This window comes from Narcine bancroftii, chromosome 3 (assembly GCF_036971445.1).
Source record: "Narcine bancroftii isolate sNarBan1 chromosome 3, sNarBan1.hap1, whole genome shotgun sequence".
In the NCBI taxonomy this organism is placed as follows: Eukaryota; Metazoa; Chordata; class Chondrichthyes; order Torpediniformes; family Narcinidae; genus Narcine; species Narcine bancroftii.
Genome location: NC_091471.1, coordinates 248,499,116 through 248,517,837, shown reverse-complemented (window position 1 = coordinate 248,517,837; position 18,722 = coordinate 248,499,116). Strand labels below are relative to the sequence as shown.

Genomic DNA, 18,722 nt, shown 5'->3' with positions numbered 1-18,722 from the left:
TTATACCTTCTCCCCGCTGTGATCCCAGTATATCACCTTTATACCTTCACCCCGCTGTGAGCCCAGTACATCACCTTTATACCTTCTCCCCGCTGTGAGCCCAGTACATCACCTTTATACCTTCTCCCCGCTGTGAGCCCAGTACATCACCTTTATACCTTCTCCCCGCTGTGAGCCCAGTACATCACCTTTATACCTTCTCCCCGCTGTGAGCCCAGTACATCACCTTTATACCTTCTCCCCGCTGTGAGCCCAGTACATCACCTTTATACCTTCTCCCCGCTGTGATCCCAGTACATCACCTTTATACCTTCTCCCCGCTGTGAGCCCAGTACATCACCTTTATACCTTCTCCCCGCTGTGAGCCCAGTACATCACCTTTATACCTTCTCCCCGCTGTGAGCCCAGTACATCACCTTTATACCTTCTCCCCGCTGTGAGCCCAGTACATCACCTTTATACCTTCTCCCCGCTGTGAGCCCAGTACATCACCTTTATAACTTCTCCCCGCTGTGATCCCAGTACATCACCTTTATACCTTCTCCCCGCTGTGAGCCCAGTACATCACCTTTATACCTTCTCCCCGCTGTGAGCCCAGTACATCACCTTTATACCTTCTCCCAGCTGTGATCCCAGTACATCACCTTTATACCTTCTCCCCGCTGTGAGCCCAGTACATCACCTTTATACCTTCTCCCCGCTGTGAGCCCAGTACATCACCTTTATACCTTCTCCCCGCTGTGATCCCAGTATATCACCTTTTTCCCTTCTCCCCGCTGTGAGCCCAGTACATCACCTTTATACCTTCTCCCCGCTGTGAGCCCAGTACATCACCTTTATACCTTCTCCCCGCTGTGAGCCCAGTACATCACCTTTATACCTTCTCCCCGCTGTGAGCCCAATACATCACCTTTATACCTTCTCCCCGCGGTGAGCCCAGTACATCACCTTTATACCTTCTCCCCGCTGTGATCCCAGTACATCACCTTTATACCTTCTCCCCGCTGTGAGCCCAGCACATCACCTTTATACCTTCTCCCCGCTGTGAGCCCAGTACATCACCTTTATACCTTCTCCCCGCTGTGATCCCAGTACATCACCTTTATACCTTCTCCCCGCTGTGATCCCAGTACATCACCTTTATACCTTCTCCCCGCTGTGAGCCCAGTACATCACCTTTATACCTTCTCCCCGCTGTGAGCCCAGTACATCACCTTTATACCTTCTCCCCGCTGTGAGCCCAGTACATCACCTTTATAACTTCTCCCCGCTGTGATCCCAGTACATCACCTTTATACCTTCTCCCCGCTGTGAGCCCAGTACATCACCTTTATACCTTCTCCCCGCTGTGAGCCCAGTACATCACCTTTATACCTTCTCCCCGCTGTGATCCCAGTACATCACCTTTATACCTTCTCCCCGCTGTGAGCCCAGTACATCACCTTTATACCTTCTCCCCGCTGTGAGCCCAGTACATCACCTTTATACCTTCTCCCCGCTGTGATCCCAGTATATCACCTTTTTCCCTTCTCCCCGCTGTGAGCCCAGTACATCACCTTTATACCTTCTCCCCGCTGTGAGCCCAGTACATCACCTTTATACCTTCTCCCCGCTGTGAGCCCAGTACATCACCTTTATACCTTCTCCCCACTGTGAGCCCAGTACATCACCTTTATACCTTCTCCCCACTGTGAGCCCAGTGTCACAGTATCTGCCTCAGTGAAACAGGAAGGTGGTTCTACCAAAGCATTGACAAGGGGAAGTCCTCTGTTTCTGCCCTGTCCGGAAGGGTTGGTTCCTCCAGTCATTTATCGACCGCACCGGCCAGGAAAGTGGAGCCAGGCCTTTGTGGGCGATTTCGTGACTGGAAGTTGGTTGAAAGTGAATAAAGTTCGGAAATCTTTGTCTGTGCAATTTGCTGAGAATGAGTTTCTGGTGTAGATGTGTTTCACCTTTCATGTTACTCCTCGTCGCAACAAGTAAGTGGTTATTTTTAATGTAATGAATATAGTCTGGATACATTTGGATTATCAGGTGGAATTAAATCGAGTTTGAACGATCGCAACCCCGTTATTTGGTTCCTTTCGTTATCTTTTGGGAAAGTGAAACTAATTTCACGTTGCTCATTGTTTGAGTGAATGGCGGGGAAGGGGTTAAAACATTAAAAGCCGCCGCCGAACAAACTCTTTGCCCCGTTCAGGAATTAGGTTTAAATTCACATCCCCCCCAGCCCCACCTCACCCCCCCCCCCCCCTCCCCGTGCGTCGGGAAACATGGTTTCGGTCCGCTTCGCGGCAAGTCGAGGGCCATCCCGGGAATGGGCGTCTGGCCGCGGCCCGAGGGCTCCGCTCGCCGAGGTCCGCCTTCTTTGGGAGCGCTCGGAGCAGCGGCGGCGACCCTGCTCGCAGAGGACACTCCGGCACGATGGCCAAAGGGCGGCAGGGCAGGCGGAAGGAGGGAAAATCAATGGGGCTGAAGTTGTTGGAAATCTGGAATAAAAGCTGGAAATGTGAGCGCGGGGGCCTCGTCGACTGTGTGCGGGCAGGTGCTCAGTTGGGTGGAGCAGGGTGGGTGGGAGAGGGAGAGGCAAGCGGGGTGGTAGGGTGGGTGGGAGAGGCAGGCAGGACAGGTGGGCGGGAGAAGCAGGTGGGCGGGAGAAGCAGGTGGGCGGGAGAAGCAGGTGGGCGGGAGAAGCAGGTGGGCGGGAGAAGCAGGTGGGCGGGAGAAGCAGGTGGGCGGGAGAAGCAGGTGGGCGGGAGAAGCAGGTGGGCGGGAGAAGCAGGTGGGCGGGAGAAGCAGGTGGGCGGGAGAAGCAGGTGGGCGGGAGAAGCAGGTGGGCGGGAGAAGCAGGTGGGCGGGAGAAGCAGGTGGGCGGGAGAAGCAGGTGGGCAGGAGAAGTAGGCGGGACAGGCAAGGTGGGCCAGGCAAGGTGGGAGAGGCAGGGCAGGAGAAGCGGTATTTTGCTCCTCTGGCTATTTGTGAACAGACTTCTCCTCCCAAGTACAGCGCACTGGTAGATAAGGCCAAAACGTGGCAAAGGCACATTCAAAAATCATTGAGGTAGTCATGGGTTGGCAAGGAACAGAGGGAAATGTACCACCTGGAATTAGTTAGAGTGGGGTCTCCTTGTCTCCTTTGTGAGGAGTTTCAGGAGGTTTGGAATGACACTTAAGACTCTTGAAAACTACAGGTGTACAGTGGAGGGCATTCAGGCTGGTTATATCACTGTCTGGTGTCAACGCTCGGGACAGGGGGAAAAAACTCCAGAGGGTTGTTAACCCGGCTTGCGACATCACAGGCACCAGACTTCACTCCACTGAGGGCATCGACAAGAAGCAGTGTCTTCAGAAAGCAGCCTCTGTCCTTGAGGACTCCCCCCACCACCACCCAGGCCACACCCTCTTCACTCTGCTACCATCGGAGTGGGGGGGGGAAAGGTTCAGGAGCCTGAATACGAGCACTCAGAGGCACAGGGGCAGCTTCTTCCCCGCTGCCATCAGATTCCTGAATGATCAATGGACCAAAGACATTCACTGTGATGCCACAAAACAGCGAGTTTCCTGACATACTTAGGACAATAAATTCTGATTCTGATCATTGTGAGTGTGTGCGGGGATGCTCCTACTTAGTCTGAGCGCAGAAGAGTTGCTCAGTGCAAATGAATGGAAAGATCAAACTTTCCATCAGATGATTTCTTCCATTAATTTGGAATATCTCTGCAGTACTAGTCAGGTGAAACCCATGAATTTTAGAATGCAGCAGTGTTGTCATAACTGAGATCTATGTTTCATTTGAACATGAAAGAACAATAATTATGGTAAACAGTCATTTGTGGATATTGAATGGAAATGGACAGAGATGGAGTGTGGGAGAGCAGCAGCGATCATCAAGGATCCACACCACCCAGCACAAGCTCTGTTCTCACTGATGCCATCAGGAAAGAGGTGGAGGTGCCGCAAGATTCGCACTACCAGGTTCAGGAACAGCTGCTACCCGTCCATCGTCAGACTCCTCGACAGCAAACTCAATCAGGGACTCGTGTATTGACTCAAACATTGCACATTTATTATTAAATATTAGTTTTCTGTATTGCAGTTTGTATGAGCCTCCTTCTTGTTTACATTTCTCTCTTTTGTGCACAGATCTTTTCTTTAACACAGTTTTTTGCCCTAATGATAAATAGAAATTCTGCCTCACCTGCAGGAAAAAGAATCTCAGAATTGTACGTGGTACTCTGACAATAAACCGGAATTTTGAAGCCAGCTGCACTGAATAGTGTTCTTCTTCACCACCTGGCCACCACCATCTTGTGACATGAGGATATTTCGCAATAACTCTCAGAACCTTTTTTTCTCCCTTTGTGAGGGGTGCCACTGTTACAGCGCCACCCTTCACAATGTAAGAAGTTTGTTCTTCCTGCATCCGCGTTGTTTCCTCCCGTCATTCAAAACGTACCGTGGGGGGTTGTAGGGTGTATCTGGGCGGCGCAGGTTGGTGGGCCTGTTACTATGCTGTATGTCTAAAAAAAATTTGTTTAATTAAAATTTAAAACCTTTGGCCCATGGTTTTAATGCATCCTAAGCCCAAGGAAACATCCATCCTGTTTCAGCCTGACAAGATCTGGCCTAAATTTGTACATTTCATGAAAAGAGGTCTGTCAACCAAATCTCTTCTCGTTTGACAGTCCTGCCATCTCAGGAATTAGTCTGGTGAACCTTTTCGTTCCCTCAAAGGAGAGTATACCCAGTGTTTGATAAGGAGAACGGAACATCATCCAGGACCACACTCAAATGTTTTTGTATTTCCCTGTGTTTCTCTGGCAGTGAATGTGGATGGATTTGAGGTTTGGGTGCAAACCTCCTCCTTAGCCGTGGAATTTGGACAAGCTCTGGAAGTGACCTGCAATACAACATGTAAAGACCCAAAGTTCGTTGTGGAGCATAAACCAGGGATAAACCCCAAAAGAATTAACAATGATAAATGGATCACAGATCAATTCCCGAAGGTCGAGAAATGGGATTTCACAGTGCCTTGCAGTGTAATTTGCCCATCTGAAAATGATCACCATAAGGAAAGCAAAGTGGTGGTCACAGTGTACAGTAAGTGAAATATCTTGATCTAACACATCTAATAGCGAACATAACCGGATGAAATACAGGAAATAAAATTGTCTGATAAATGTACACATGATGATACTGCCATGTAGGAGGTGAGATGAACTGGGTTCACAGCTTGCGATCACACAGTTAGATCACTGTCTGAGGCAGGTTCAGGGAATAACATTGAACAGAGACCATTTGACAGAAATTGAGACAGAGTTCAGGCAACCTTGGCCTCAGGTCGAGAAATACCTGCTGCCGTATCACAGTGCAAGGTGTCGGAACAATTCACTGAATCACAGAGTTAGTGTCTCAATCCTGTGGGTCAACCAAAGGCCACAGCTGAGCCTCGCTATAACAATGTTTGTTTGGTGCGATAGGTCAATTTCTTTCTTTCGGAGGTAAAACACAAAAGTCTGTAGATACCGTGGTTGAAATAAAAGCACAAAGCTGGAGAAACTCAGCTGGTCAAACAGTGTCCTTTATGTAGCAAAGATAAAGATACAGAACCAATGTTTCAGGCTTGAGCCCTTCATCAAACTATGAAAAAATGTTGGCCAGCACGCGAACAAAATGGTGGTGGGTGAGGAACAGAAGCACGGTCCCACTAGCAGGAGGTGGTAAAGGAGGGAGGGCACACCATCAAGCAGGGGGAGTATGGATGGCTCTGTGAATGGAGAGGGAAGGGGGTGGGGAGCTGGAGGTAAGAAGACAGATGGGTGGGGCAGGGAGGGAGAAAAGAGAGTAGGCAAGCAGGAACTGCAAAGTCGATCTCAATGCCATCAGCTGGAGAGTGCCCAGACAGGAAATCAAGAGTTGTTCCTCCAATGTACAAGTAGTCTTGGTGGGACAGTACATGAGGACATGGATAGATATGGGAGTGGGGCACGGAGTTAAAGTGATTAGACACTGTCATGGATGCGGACAGAGCAAAGGTTCTCAGCGAAGCAATTCCCCAGTTTTCTTGTTGGAGGAACAGCACTTGATTTTTCATCTGGGCACTCTCCAAAAGGAGAGACTCAGCAAATACAGTAGCAGCTGAATGGGCAATTGAGTTGGACATGTGAAGACAAAGAAAAGGAGAGACTGAGGAACAGAATAAGGTATGACCACACTCAGAGGGTTGTCGTATTGACTGCCCAATAGAGAGAATTGGAGGAGCATATCTGTAGAGAGAGAGCAGACAGTTCCAGGAAAGATAAAGTTGTGATAGAAGGAGATTTTTAAACTTTAAACATATTGATTGGGACTCCCATACTATCAAAGGGCTGGATGGCTTGGAGTTTGTCAAATGTGTTCAGGAAAGTGTTCTTTTTTTAAATACTTTATTTAAATCAATACATTCAAATAGAATGGATTATATAAAAGGAATACAAGTGGTATATATACTAATCCCCCCATACACCATATCACCCCTCCCTCTCCCTCCAAACCCAAACCCCAAAGAAAGAAGAGAGAAAAAGGAGGTTCAAACCATCACTAACTACATCACCATAATGCACAGTTAGGGAATTCAACATTTTAAACCCATATAATCCAAATAAGGGCTTCCTACGTTCCAAAAAAATAGATAATTATCATATAAATTATTTTTTTTCTAATGGAATATATGATCTCAATTCTATATGCCATCGTTGCAAACCCAAGTCAGTCTAAGTTTTCCAAGTAATTGCTCTACATTTTCTTGCTACAGGCATTGCTAATCTTAACAATGAATTTTGATACCTGGTTAACCTCAATTTCAAACTCAACATTTTAACATTACCTAATAAAAATAATGTTGGGTCCATCGATAACTGAATCTTTAAAACATACTCTAAAAATTTAACAGTATCACATAACCAGGTCAAATGTAAAAAAGAACCTATTTCCTTATGACATCTAAAACATAAATATGAAGAAATTAAATTATATCTCTTTAGTTTTTTGAGGAGTTAAATACAACTGATGTACAAAATTATAATTATAATCTCACATTAACTATCTTAATCACACCATCTTTACATAAATTTCTCCAATCTTCTTGATCAATTAATATTCCCAAATCTTTTTCCAACTTTAATCTTGACTAATCTATATCCTAGGCATCTTATTCTGTAATAACAAATTGTAGAGCTCGTCGAAAGAATCAAAGACTTGTTGATCCAAACCAAGGCTTTTATTAGCAAAAGACAGGAGCTCTTCACAGGTGGCCGACCAGTCCGGAATGATCCGACCTGGCTAGGGACACAACCCTTTAAGACCCAGACAATAGGCTTGGCTTAGCTCTCAGCCAATCGCTGTAAGCACAGTCTAGATACAGAAACTATATACACTATGTACATTGGTGATAGATCTGTACTATCACATTCACCCCTTCTTGGAGAACTGACCCTGGGAAAAAAAACGAGGGAGAGAATGAAAGGAAGGGGTAGGTTAAGGACTGTAGAGGTCAGGGGGTCTGACCATCCGGCGTGACCGCCGTGGTGCCGGGATTGGGGTCGCTGGAGTGGTGTCGCCAGTCGGGTGCGACTGCTCCTTCACTCAATTCCCCAGTCGTATTGTCGGCAGGGTGGCCCAGGTCATTGGGGAGCTGTTGGTCCTTCTGTTGTGGCACGGGGCCTGGGGAATAACGAGTTGGGGAAGGTTGGGTTGGGGGGTTTGCTGGGTCTACCGCGTCCTGACCTAGGTCCCACACCGAAACAATGTCCTCCTGCCCGTCTGGGAACTCAACGTAGGCGTAATGTGGCTTCACGTGGAGTAGAGTCACTCGGTCGACCAAGGGGTCGTTCTTTGAGTGCCGGACGTGGCTTCGCAAAAGGACGGGGCCAGGGACGGTGAGCCATGCCGGTACAGTGGTTCCTGATTCGGATTTCCTCAGGAAAAGGAACATCCTTTTGTGAGGGGTGGCATTTGTTGCGGTACATAGGAGGGAGCGGATGGAGTGTAAGGTAAGTAGTGGGGTTTGTAGTTGCTCGCGGTTGGTGGTGGGTAGGTCGTAGGTTGTGGCGGTCGGGCCCCGGCGGTCATCAGCGATGGACGCTAGGGTGAGTACCTGGTTGGCCGTGGGGGTGGCTGTGGCGGCGGCAGCAGCAGCGGTAGCGTCGGCCCCAGGGGTGTCTGTGGCGGCGGCAGTAGCAGCGGTTGCCACAGTCGGGACTGAGGCCGGGTTGAGTGTTCCACACGGAGGCGAGAGGCAGGCCAACACCATGGTTGCGAGGGTGGGCTGCCCCTTCCGGGTTCGGCGTCTCCGTGATGTCAGGCGTTGCCGTGCAGGGGAGCCCTCGCTCTCATTGGATGAGAGCTCTGGGGAAGAAGAGTTTGAATGGGATAGTGGCGATTGGGCTTCACACGAAGCACTGTGTTTGCCGGCGGCCATTTTAGACCTACAGACTGCAGCAAAGTGGCCCTTTTTAAGGCACTTCTGGCACCTGGCTTTTCTTGCTGGGCACTGGGACCTGCTGTGCTTGTCCCTCCCGCAGAAATAACACTTTGGGTTCTCACGGGGCAGGGTAGCAGCAGCCGACAGGCCATCAGTGGTAGGGTAGGGTAGAAGGGCACTCTACTCACATCAGAACGAGGAGTCCAGTCCCTAGAGAACTCGGTGGACTTTAAGGCTGCATCCTCCATTGTGAATGCAATCCGGGCCACGTCCTCTAGTTTTTCTACCCCTTGCTCGAGCAAGCGCAGCCTCACTTCATTCAATCGGAGCCCGGCCACATAGGCATCCCAGACGAGATCGTTTGTGATCTCGGCAGCAGTTTTGTCCACGCAGTTACAGTCCTTGCCCAACTCCTTTAATACTTGTAAATATGCCCTGCTGGACTCGCTGGGCTGTTGCTTCCTCGACGCAAGCACGAGCCGGGCATGAACTCTGTTCACCGGTTGATCATACAGTTCTTTCAGTACCTTTATGGCTGCGGTGTAAGTGGTCTCATCCTGGATGTTCTCGTAGACTCTCAAGGACACCATAGACAGCAATGCTGTTAGACGCTGGTTATCCTCCTCTACCTGAATGAATCTCAGGAAGTTTTCAAAGTTCAGCAGGCAGAAGTTAAAGGCTTTGAAGGCTATAGCTGACTGTGGGTCGATATCAAGTTTTTCTGGCCGAGTTAAACGCTCCATCCCTTTCAAAAAAAATTCTTTTTGCTAATAAAATTGTAGAGCTCGTTGAAAGAATCAAAGACTTGTTGATCCAAACCAAGGCTTTTATTAGCAAAAGACAGGAGCTCTTCACAGGTGGCCGACCAGTCCAGAATGATCCGACCTGGCTAGGGACACAACCCTTTAATGCCCAGACAATAGGCGTGGCTTAGCTCTCAGCCAATCGCTGTAAGCACAGTCTAGATACAGTAACTATATGCACTATGTACATTGGTGATAGATCTGTACTATCACACAAATATATTTCAGATACAGGATTTTTCTTTGCACCTTACATAGCAAAATTTCACATTTTGACCGTCTTAGCAACCATAAAGTATGTCCAAAATTATCCAATAATAAAGCTCGAACTTCTTTCTTTCTTTTCCAATCTTTTTATTATTATTATAATTTATAAACACATACAGTTCAAAGAGATATGAAAAATACATAGTAAATAACGAATTAATACAGAGATATTAAACAATAATATTGCAGAATAAAAATATATCATAAAAAAAAAAATTTAGATCAGTTTAGAGTATGAACTATCTCTGAAAAAAATGATATAATTAATAAAAATATATAAAAAAAGAGAGAAAAAAACCCCAAAAAGGAAGAAAAAACAAATCTGAATTAAAAACTTAAAAAAAAATACCTACCGATATAGCTAAACCACGCTGATCACTCCGATCTCATCTAACAGCCCAATTATCATACATAATCATAAAAAGAAAACAGAGCCAGATCAACTCACCACAAATGAAAATATTGAATAAATGGTTGCCAGGTTAACTCAAACTTAGAAGGGGATTCATAGACAGAGTTTCTAATTTTCTCTAAATTTAAACATAGTATAGTTTGGGTAAACCATTGGAAAACAGTGGGAGGATTAACCTCTTTCCAATTCAATAGTATAGATCTTCTAGCCATTAGTGTAAGAAAAGCAATCATACGATCCGCAGGAAGAGATAAATAAGTCAAATCTATCATAGGTAATCCAAAAATTGCAGTAATGGGATGTGGTTGTAAATCAATATTCAAAACGGTAGATATAATGGAAAAAATTTCCTTCCAATAATTCTGTAAAGAGGGACGGAACCAAAACATATGTGTAAGGGAAGCTATTTCCAATTGACATTTATCACATATAGGATCGATATGAAAATAATATTTTTCCTTCATTCTTTGGAAAGAACTAAAATAACCAGCTTCATAACAGTCTTGTACAGTTTTAATCCCTTTCTGATCCCATATTTTCAGAAACTGATTATTAAGAGTAAAAGATAAAGATTTATTCTGATATAAGGGTGTTTTACCTGAGATTTTCCCGTGTACCCATTTCTTCATTTATCGTATTAACTCAATTAAATGTCCCAAAATAGGTAGATTATGAATAGACAATAACAAAATTCCATTTATAAATGCTCCATTTTTTTCCTCATCAATATTTACCCCTATCAATGAATTTTCCAACTCATTCTATTAATAAACCTCAGCTGTGCCACTTTATAATAATTTTGAGAATTCAGAAGCTGTAAACCTCTAAATTCATTGTTGTAAGTTAATTAAGTTAATTGTATCTAAGTTAATTGTTGTAAAGATACTCTATCCATTTTACCTTTCCACAAAATTTTCCTAACTATAGAATTCAAATCTTTAAAAAACTTTTGAGGATATTTGTAAGGAATAGATTGGAAAATATATTGTATTCTAGGAAAAATATTCATCTTAATACAATTAACTCTACCTATTAATGTTATAGGTACATATTTCCATCTGTTTAAGTCATTTTTAATTTTATGGAATAAAAGTAGATAATTTAACTCATAAATGATCTGGATTCTTATTAATTCTAATAGCTAAATATTTAATTTGATCTGATTATTTAAATTGAACAACTTTTTTTTACAGTAATTATAATCAGCGTCAATTAACAGCATAATCTCACTTTTATCCCAATTAATTTTATAACCAGATATTTCTACATACTGCTTCAATCTTTCATATAATGATTTTAAAGAACTTTGGGATTCTGTTAAATAAATCAAAATGCCATCAGCAAATAAATTAATCTTAAATTCCTCAGAATGAACTTTAATACCGTTAATGTTAACATCTTGTCATCAATTGAACTAAAGGTTCAATAGCTAATGCAAACAATGCAGGGACAAAGGGCAGCCTTATCTTGTAGATCTTTCTAATAAAAACGATGATGATATTTGGCCATTTGTCACCACTCTGGCAGAAGTGTTTTTATACAAAGATTCAATCCAATCCATAAACATTGGTCCAAACCTAAACTCGTCCAATTCTTCAAATAAAAAACTTCATTCTAACCTATAAAATGCCCTTTCAGCATCTAATGATAAGACCATTGGTAAGTTGGATTTCTTCTGAGAATGAATGAAGTATGAATCTAACTAATTAATTTTGCAACATTATCTGCCGAGTAACTATTTTTAATAAATCCAGCATAGTTCAAATGCACTAAATATTTCACCAGTCTATTTCTAAGAACCTTAGTTACAATTTTATAATCAACATTTAACAGAAAAATATGTCCATAAGATCCGGTTTTTAATGGATCTCTATCTTTCTTAAGAATAACTGTTATAATTGTCATAGAAAAAGAATCTGGTAAAGAATGAACCTCCATCGCTTGTTTCAATAAAGGCATTAATAAGTCCTGAAATATTTTATAAAATTCCAATGTAAATCCATCTTCACCAGGAGATTTATCATTTGTGCTTCTATAATTTCTCTAGAGTAAAGAAAGAGACCAATTCATTACATTCTCGAATATATAAAAAAGGTAACTGGAGTTCAGCTAAAAAATTATCAATTTTAACCATCATTTTCAGATTCAGATGTATATAATTTAATATAAAATTCCTTAAAAGCATCATTTATATCTTGAGGTTTATATGTAATTTTTGAATATTTTCTAATTGGATTAATTGTTCTAGAAACCTGTTCTGTCTTTAATTGCCACGCTAATACTTTATGGGCTCTTTCCCCTAATTCATAATATTTTAGACTAGTTCTTTGTAATAATTTCTCTGTTTTATGTCTGTAATGTATTATAGTGCAATTTTTTTATTTATCAACTATATATTGATAACTCTGTTGAGTTGTTCTATATATCTTTTTCTAAATTTTCTCTCCTCCAACTTATCAACTTCACTAGAATACTGTTTCTTAATTTTAGTTAAAAATGAATAATTTATCCTCTTAAATATTCTTTTAAAGCATCCCACAAAACAAATTTACTATCAGGCGAATCTGTATTTATTTTTAAATAATGCTCCATTTGATCTCTTATAAAATTACAAAACGCAAGATTTCTTAACAATGAAGAATTAAATTTCCATCTATATGTAGTGTCTATTTTTTCTGAACCTGTAAAAGTTATTAATAAAAAGGTATGGTCTGACATTGTTCTACTTTTATAGTCAGCAGATATTATACATACTTGCAATTGAGTCGATAATAAAATAATCTATTCTAGAATAAGGATCATATTAAAATGAGTAAAATGAAAAATCTTTCTCCTTAGGATTCATTCTCCAAATATTGACTAAATTCATTTCCTTTTTTTTTAATTTTATTTTCACACTATGAACCATACTGACCAAAATACACACAACATTTCCCTCTTGAATATACACAGTGTCATTTTCTCCCCTTTCCCCCCTCCCTTCCCTCCCTCCTTCACCCCGCCTCCCCACCCACTCAACGTTCAACAGATATACATTAAACCCATTCAACAATGTCATCACACAATGAAAATAAACAAGAAATTTGTGTAATCTACTTTTACATACTGGGTCAGTTCATTTCGTCTTCTTCTCCTTCTGTCATTTTAGGAGGTGGAGGTCCTCGGTAGAACTTCTCTGTTGTGTTCCATGTACGGTTCCCAATTTTTTTCGAATACTGTGATGTTATTTCTTAAATTATATGTTATTTTTTCCAGTGGAATACATTTATTCATTTCTATGTACCATTGCTGTATTCTCAGGTTATCTTTTAATTTCCAGGTTGACATAATACATTTTTTTTTTGCTACAGCTAAGGCTATCATAATAAATGTTTTTTGTGCTCCATCCAAATCGAGTCCAAGTTCTTTACTTCTTATATTACTTAGAAGAAAGATCTCTGGATTTTTTGGTATGTTGCTTTTTGTGATTTTATTTAATACCTGATTTAGATCTTCCCAAAACTTTTCCCCTTTCTCACATGCCCAAATTGCATGTACTGTTGTTCCCGTTTCCTTCTTACAGCGAAAACATCTGTCTGATACTGCTGGATACCATTTATTTAACTTTTGGGGTGTGGCATTTCCTTCATTAATGTTAAAATTTGTTTTCCCAATTTAGTCTAGCCACTATTTTTGGAGATTTATCTAATAATGGGTGAAAACAACAATTAAAATCCCCTCCAATCATCATCTTTCATGTACTTGCGCCATATTAAGAAATGAATCTTGAATAAATTTCTCATCCTCTACATTTGGAGCAAATTCATAAGTGTCCAAAATTCCAAATAAATTTGACAATTTACAACAAGAGGTCTGCCAACTGAATCACTAATAACAAAATCTAGTTTAAAGCACAACTTCTTATTAATCCAAATAACAACACCTCCCAGTTTAGAATTAAAAGAAGAAGCTATAACTTGACCAACCCAATCCTTTTGGTGCTCCTTCTTGGTCAAATGAGTCACTTGTTAAAAAAAAGAAATATCTACTTTCAATTTTTTAATATAAGCCAAGACCCTCTTTCTCTTAATTGGATTATTGAACACATTAACATTAAATGCCACTATCATATTTAAAACTGTAAACGTCAAACCTCAACTGCCCGCAGTGATGAGGCCCCAATCCATGGCTAATCTGCAAAATAAAATACATCTCCTTGATAGAAAAGAAAGAAACCCTTAAAAGAAAAAAATCCCCAACAAAAAAATAAAACACCGCTAAATGTAGTACTAACCCCCCCCCCATATTATGGGAAGTGACCTACACTTCCAAGTGGCCGATGACTTTGGAAGGAGAGATAAACAAAACCACCTCCCCCGAACAGAACAATTAAACAAAGAACAATACTCAAAAACATTTCAAGTATGTTAAGCTTCTATTAATTTGATCATCAATTTCAGTTAATTCACGGCTTTCCACCTTCAGTGAACCCTTCTTGCTCTCTTCTTGAGCTGGCTTCAGTTGACTCCCCTTCTGCTTATTTTCAGGCAATGAAAATAAAAGAGCGTCATCTTCATTGGTAAAAAAAAATGTTTGAAAATCTCCATAGAAAACCTTGAGAATAGCAAGATATCTAAAAGCAAATTTATATCCTTTTTTCCATAATACAGCTTTAGTAGGATTGAACTCCTTACATCGCTTAATAATAGTTCGACTCAGATCTGCTTAAAAAAACTCCTCTATTATTCACGACCGACAAAAAGTCTGATGTTTTCTTGCATTTTATACTGCGACTCTCAAAATAATTTCTTTATCCTGATTAGATTAGAGCATGGCGGTTAGCCAGGGAAAGGCTTCTTTCTAATACTTCGATGAGCTCTATCCAACTCCAAAGCATTTGGAAAGTAATCTTTTCCCAAAACGTCAGGAGTCCATTTCCGAAAAAACTGCACTGGATCTGCGCCTTCAAATACTTCAGGCAAACAACAATCCTAACATTATTTCTGCAACTTTGATTTTCCAAAACATCAGTTTTCTTTAACAAATCACTTCTTTGTTCCTCCCAAGCAGTAAAAGAATCCTCCATCTTAGCCACCATTTCTTTACATTGTTCCACATCATTTTGACAATTATGAAAATCATCTTCAATTTTCTGAAATTTAATCTGGATTTTGTCCACCAGCTTCATCCTTCATACTACTGCATTTCGTTTCAAACTGATCCTTGAGACATGAAAAACCCTGGCTCATTTGAGTTGACAGTGTTTGAATTTGTTTAGTTAATATTACAAATTGACTTGCTGAGTCTGCATAATAAGGAGTTGCAGGCCCAGGTTTACTTTCAGCATGCTGGACAGGTTGAGCTGAGGTCCTACCCTGATATATAAACTGTCTCCTCTTCTTCAGTCACCGGTAAAGTTTCCTCCTCTTCTGCAATCCCAACAATATCTTCCTCTTCTTCCTCCATTGAAGTAGACGATTGTTCAACCTGTCTGCAGGGCTAGGCCATCCCCTTGGCAGTCCAGTTTCACCCCACCCACCTCGCCGCAGAGATAATTGGTTTGTACAGCGCGCATGCGCGGATGTCCACGCATGCATGTCTGCTCCTGTAGTTCAGGAGGAAGAACCTGATGCTTCCGAACTCCAGCCCCATCTTCCCCGGTACTCGAGGGAGGTGGGGTTAGAGTCACCTGTACCTTCGTTAGAGGCTGTCGTGTCGATCTCGGGGGAAGAGAATCAAGTCTCCAGGCTCCATCGCCAAGGTAGGCCCAAAGTCTTCAGTACTTGCTATTTGCTTCAGAATCATTTTTCTCACAGCCTGTAGTTTTGTTTCCCTCATTATTACTGCCGACAATAATTTTAAAAATTCTTTGTATTGTGTTATTTTTTTAAAAAACTTTTTAAGGCTGGGTTTTAAGTAGTTCTGTCGGGAAAGGTGTCTTCTCATGTCTCCCTCCTATACCATCATGCCATGTACCCCCCGCAGGAAAGTGTTCTAAATCAATATATAGAGGTACTAACTAAATCTCCTATTAGGGAACAACGCAAGATAGGTGACAAGTATATGTAGGGGAACATTTTGTGAGGATTGGTCTGGCCCTTGGGTGGAGATTCTAGATTGGAGAAAGGATCTTGAATGCATGGATTGAGGTAAGTTGTTTTTAGGCAAGGATATGGCAAGTGGGAGACCTTTAAAGGTGAAATTTTGAGAGTACAGAGATTGTAAGTTCCTGCAAGGCTAACAGGTATAGGGAACCTTGGTTCTTGAGGGATATTGGGGATCTGGTTCAGAGGAAGAGTGAGATATAGGCAACATGGAGCAAATGAGGTACTTGAGGAGTATTTAAAAAATGCAAGAAAACCCCAAGAAAGAAATCTAGAAGGCTAAAAGAAGACATGAGATTGCTTTGGCAGACAATGTGAAGAAAAATCCCATAGGTATATTAAGAGCAAAAGGATAGTAAGTGTGATAGTACAGATCTATCACCAATGTACATAGTGTATATAGTTACTGTATCTAGACTGTGCTTACAGCGATTGGCTGAGAGCTAAGCCACACCTATTGTTTGGGCCTTAAAGGGGTGTGTCCCTAGCCAGGTCGGATCATTCCGGACTGGTCGGCCACCTGTGAAGAGCTCCGGTCTTTTGCTAATAAAAGCCTTGGTTTGGATCAACAAGTCTTTGGTTCTTTCGACGAGCTCTACAATTTTATTAGCAAAAAGAATTTTTTTTGAAAGGGATGGAGCGTTTAACTCGGCCAGAAAAACTTGATATCGACCCACAGTCAGCTACAGCCTTCAAAGCCTTTAAGTTCTGGCTGCTGAACTTTGAAAACTTCCTGAGATTCATTCAGGTAGAGGAGGATAACCAGCGTCTAACAGCATTGCTGTCTATGGTGTCCTTGAGAGTCTACGAGAACATCCAGGATGAGACCACTTACACCGCAGCCATAAAGGTACTGAAGGAACTGTATGATCAACCGGTGAACAGAGTTCATGCCCGGCTCATGCTTGCGTCGAGGAAGCAACAGCCCGGCGAGTCCAGCAGGGCATATTTACAAGTATTAAAGGCATTGGGCAAGGACTGTAACTGTGTGGACAAAACTGCTGCCGAGATCACTAGCGACCTCGTCCGGGACGCCTATGTGGCCGGGCTCCGATCGAACGAAGTGAGGCTGCGTTTGCTCGAACAAGGGGTAGAAAAACTAGAGGACGTGGCCCGGATTGCAATCACAATGGAGGATGCAGCCTTAAAGTCCACCGAGCTCTCTAGGGACTGGACCCCTCGTTCTGATGTGAGTAGAGTGCCCTTCTACCCTACCCCTGACGGCCTGTCGGCTGCTGCTACCCTGCCCCGTGCGAACCCGAAATGTTATTTCTGCGGGAGGGACAAGCCCAGCAAGAAAAGCCAGGTGCCAGAAGTGCCTTAAAAACGGCCACTTTGCTGCAGTCTGTAGGTCTAAAATGGCTGCCAGCAAACACAGTGCCTCGTGTGAAGCTCAACCGCCACTATCCCATTCAAACTCTTCTTCCCCAGAGCTCTCGTCCAATGAGAGCGAGGGCTCCCCTGCACGGCAACGCCTGACGTCACGGAGACGCCGAACCCGGAAGGGGCATCCCACCGTCGCAACCATGGTGATGGCCTGCCTCTCGCCCCCGTGCGGACCACTTGACACTACCGCCGCTGCTGCCGCCGCCACAGCCACCCCCGGGGCCGACGCTACCGCCGCTGCTGCCGCCGCCACGAACACCCACGGGGCCGACGCTACCGCCGCTGCTGCCGCCGCCACAGCCACCCCCGGGGCCGACGCTACCGCCGCTGCTGCCGCCGCCGCCACGGACACCCCCGGGGCCGACGCTACCGCCGCTGCTGCCGCCGCCACGGACACCTCCGGGGCCGACGCTACAGCCGCTGCTGCCGCCGCCACGGACACCCCCGGGGCCGACGCTACCGCCGCTGCTGCTGCCGCCACAGACACCCCCGGGGCCGACGCTACCGCCGCCGCAGCCACCCCCGCGGCCAACCAGGTGCTCACCCTAGCGTCCATCGCTGACGACCGCCAGGGCCCGACCGCCGATCGCGAGCAACTACAAACCCCACTACTTACCATTCACCCGCCACAACAGCACTTCCGGGAGGTTCTCCAACCTGCTCCTCGAGCGTTGACTACGTCATCCCGTTGCGTGACGTCATCCCGTTGCGTGACGTCATCGCGCAAAACTCGCCTGTCAACTGCTTCAATAACATTAAACCAGCAATGCTCTCATCCCCTCACCAGAGCAATGGAACTGATTAAAGTGCATGGACACTACACCAATTGCTTATTTGACTCTGGGTCAACTGACAGTTTTATCCAGCCAGATCTGGCCCTCCGTTGGGGACTTGACATTATCCCCACTACCCAGAGGATCTCATTAGCGACGAGGTCGCACTCGACTGGGATAAAGGGGTATTGCATCGCCACGCTGGAAGTACAGGGCGTGACGGTCACCCACTTTAAATTATTCGTCCTTCCCCAATTGTGCGCCCCAGTGTTGCTGGGATTAGACTTCCAGTGTCAGTTCCAAACGGTGTCCCTACACTTTGGGGGACCCCACGCCCCCCTCTCGGTCTGCCATCGCCCCACTCCCGAAGCACCCGAGCAACCCGCCCCCGTGCCCCGGTGCCAATCCTGCGGCCTTTCCACACTCCGGATTGCCCCGCCAGCACTCTTCGCAAACCTCACCCCTGGCTGGAAGCCTGTGGCCACCAAAAGTCGGCAATATAGTTACGAAAACAGGCAATTCATTAGGAGTGAGGTGC

General features: G+C 44.0%; 1 protein-coding gene across 6 annotated transcripts in view; it reads left to right on the top strand.

Annotated features, from left to right (window-relative positions):
* The first annotated feature begins 1,781 nt into the window (after positions 1–1,781).
* LOC138758497 (intercellular adhesion molecule 5-like) overlaps positions 1,782–18,722 on the top strand; it is a 72,309-nt gene continuing 55,368 nt past the window's right edge. For all 6 annotated transcript variants that reach the window (XR_011354302.1, XM_069927475.1, XM_069927476.1 and 3 more), the window contains exons 1-2: positions 1,782–1,979; positions 4,824–5,099. Coding sequence is in view for 5 of the 6 variants with exons in the window: in XM_069927475.1 (XP_069783576.1) it covers positions 1,925–1,979; positions 4,824–5,099 (331 nt within the window). In the remaining variant the exon portion in view is untranslated. The remainder of the gene's footprint in view (positions 1,980–4,823; positions 5,100–18,722) is intronic.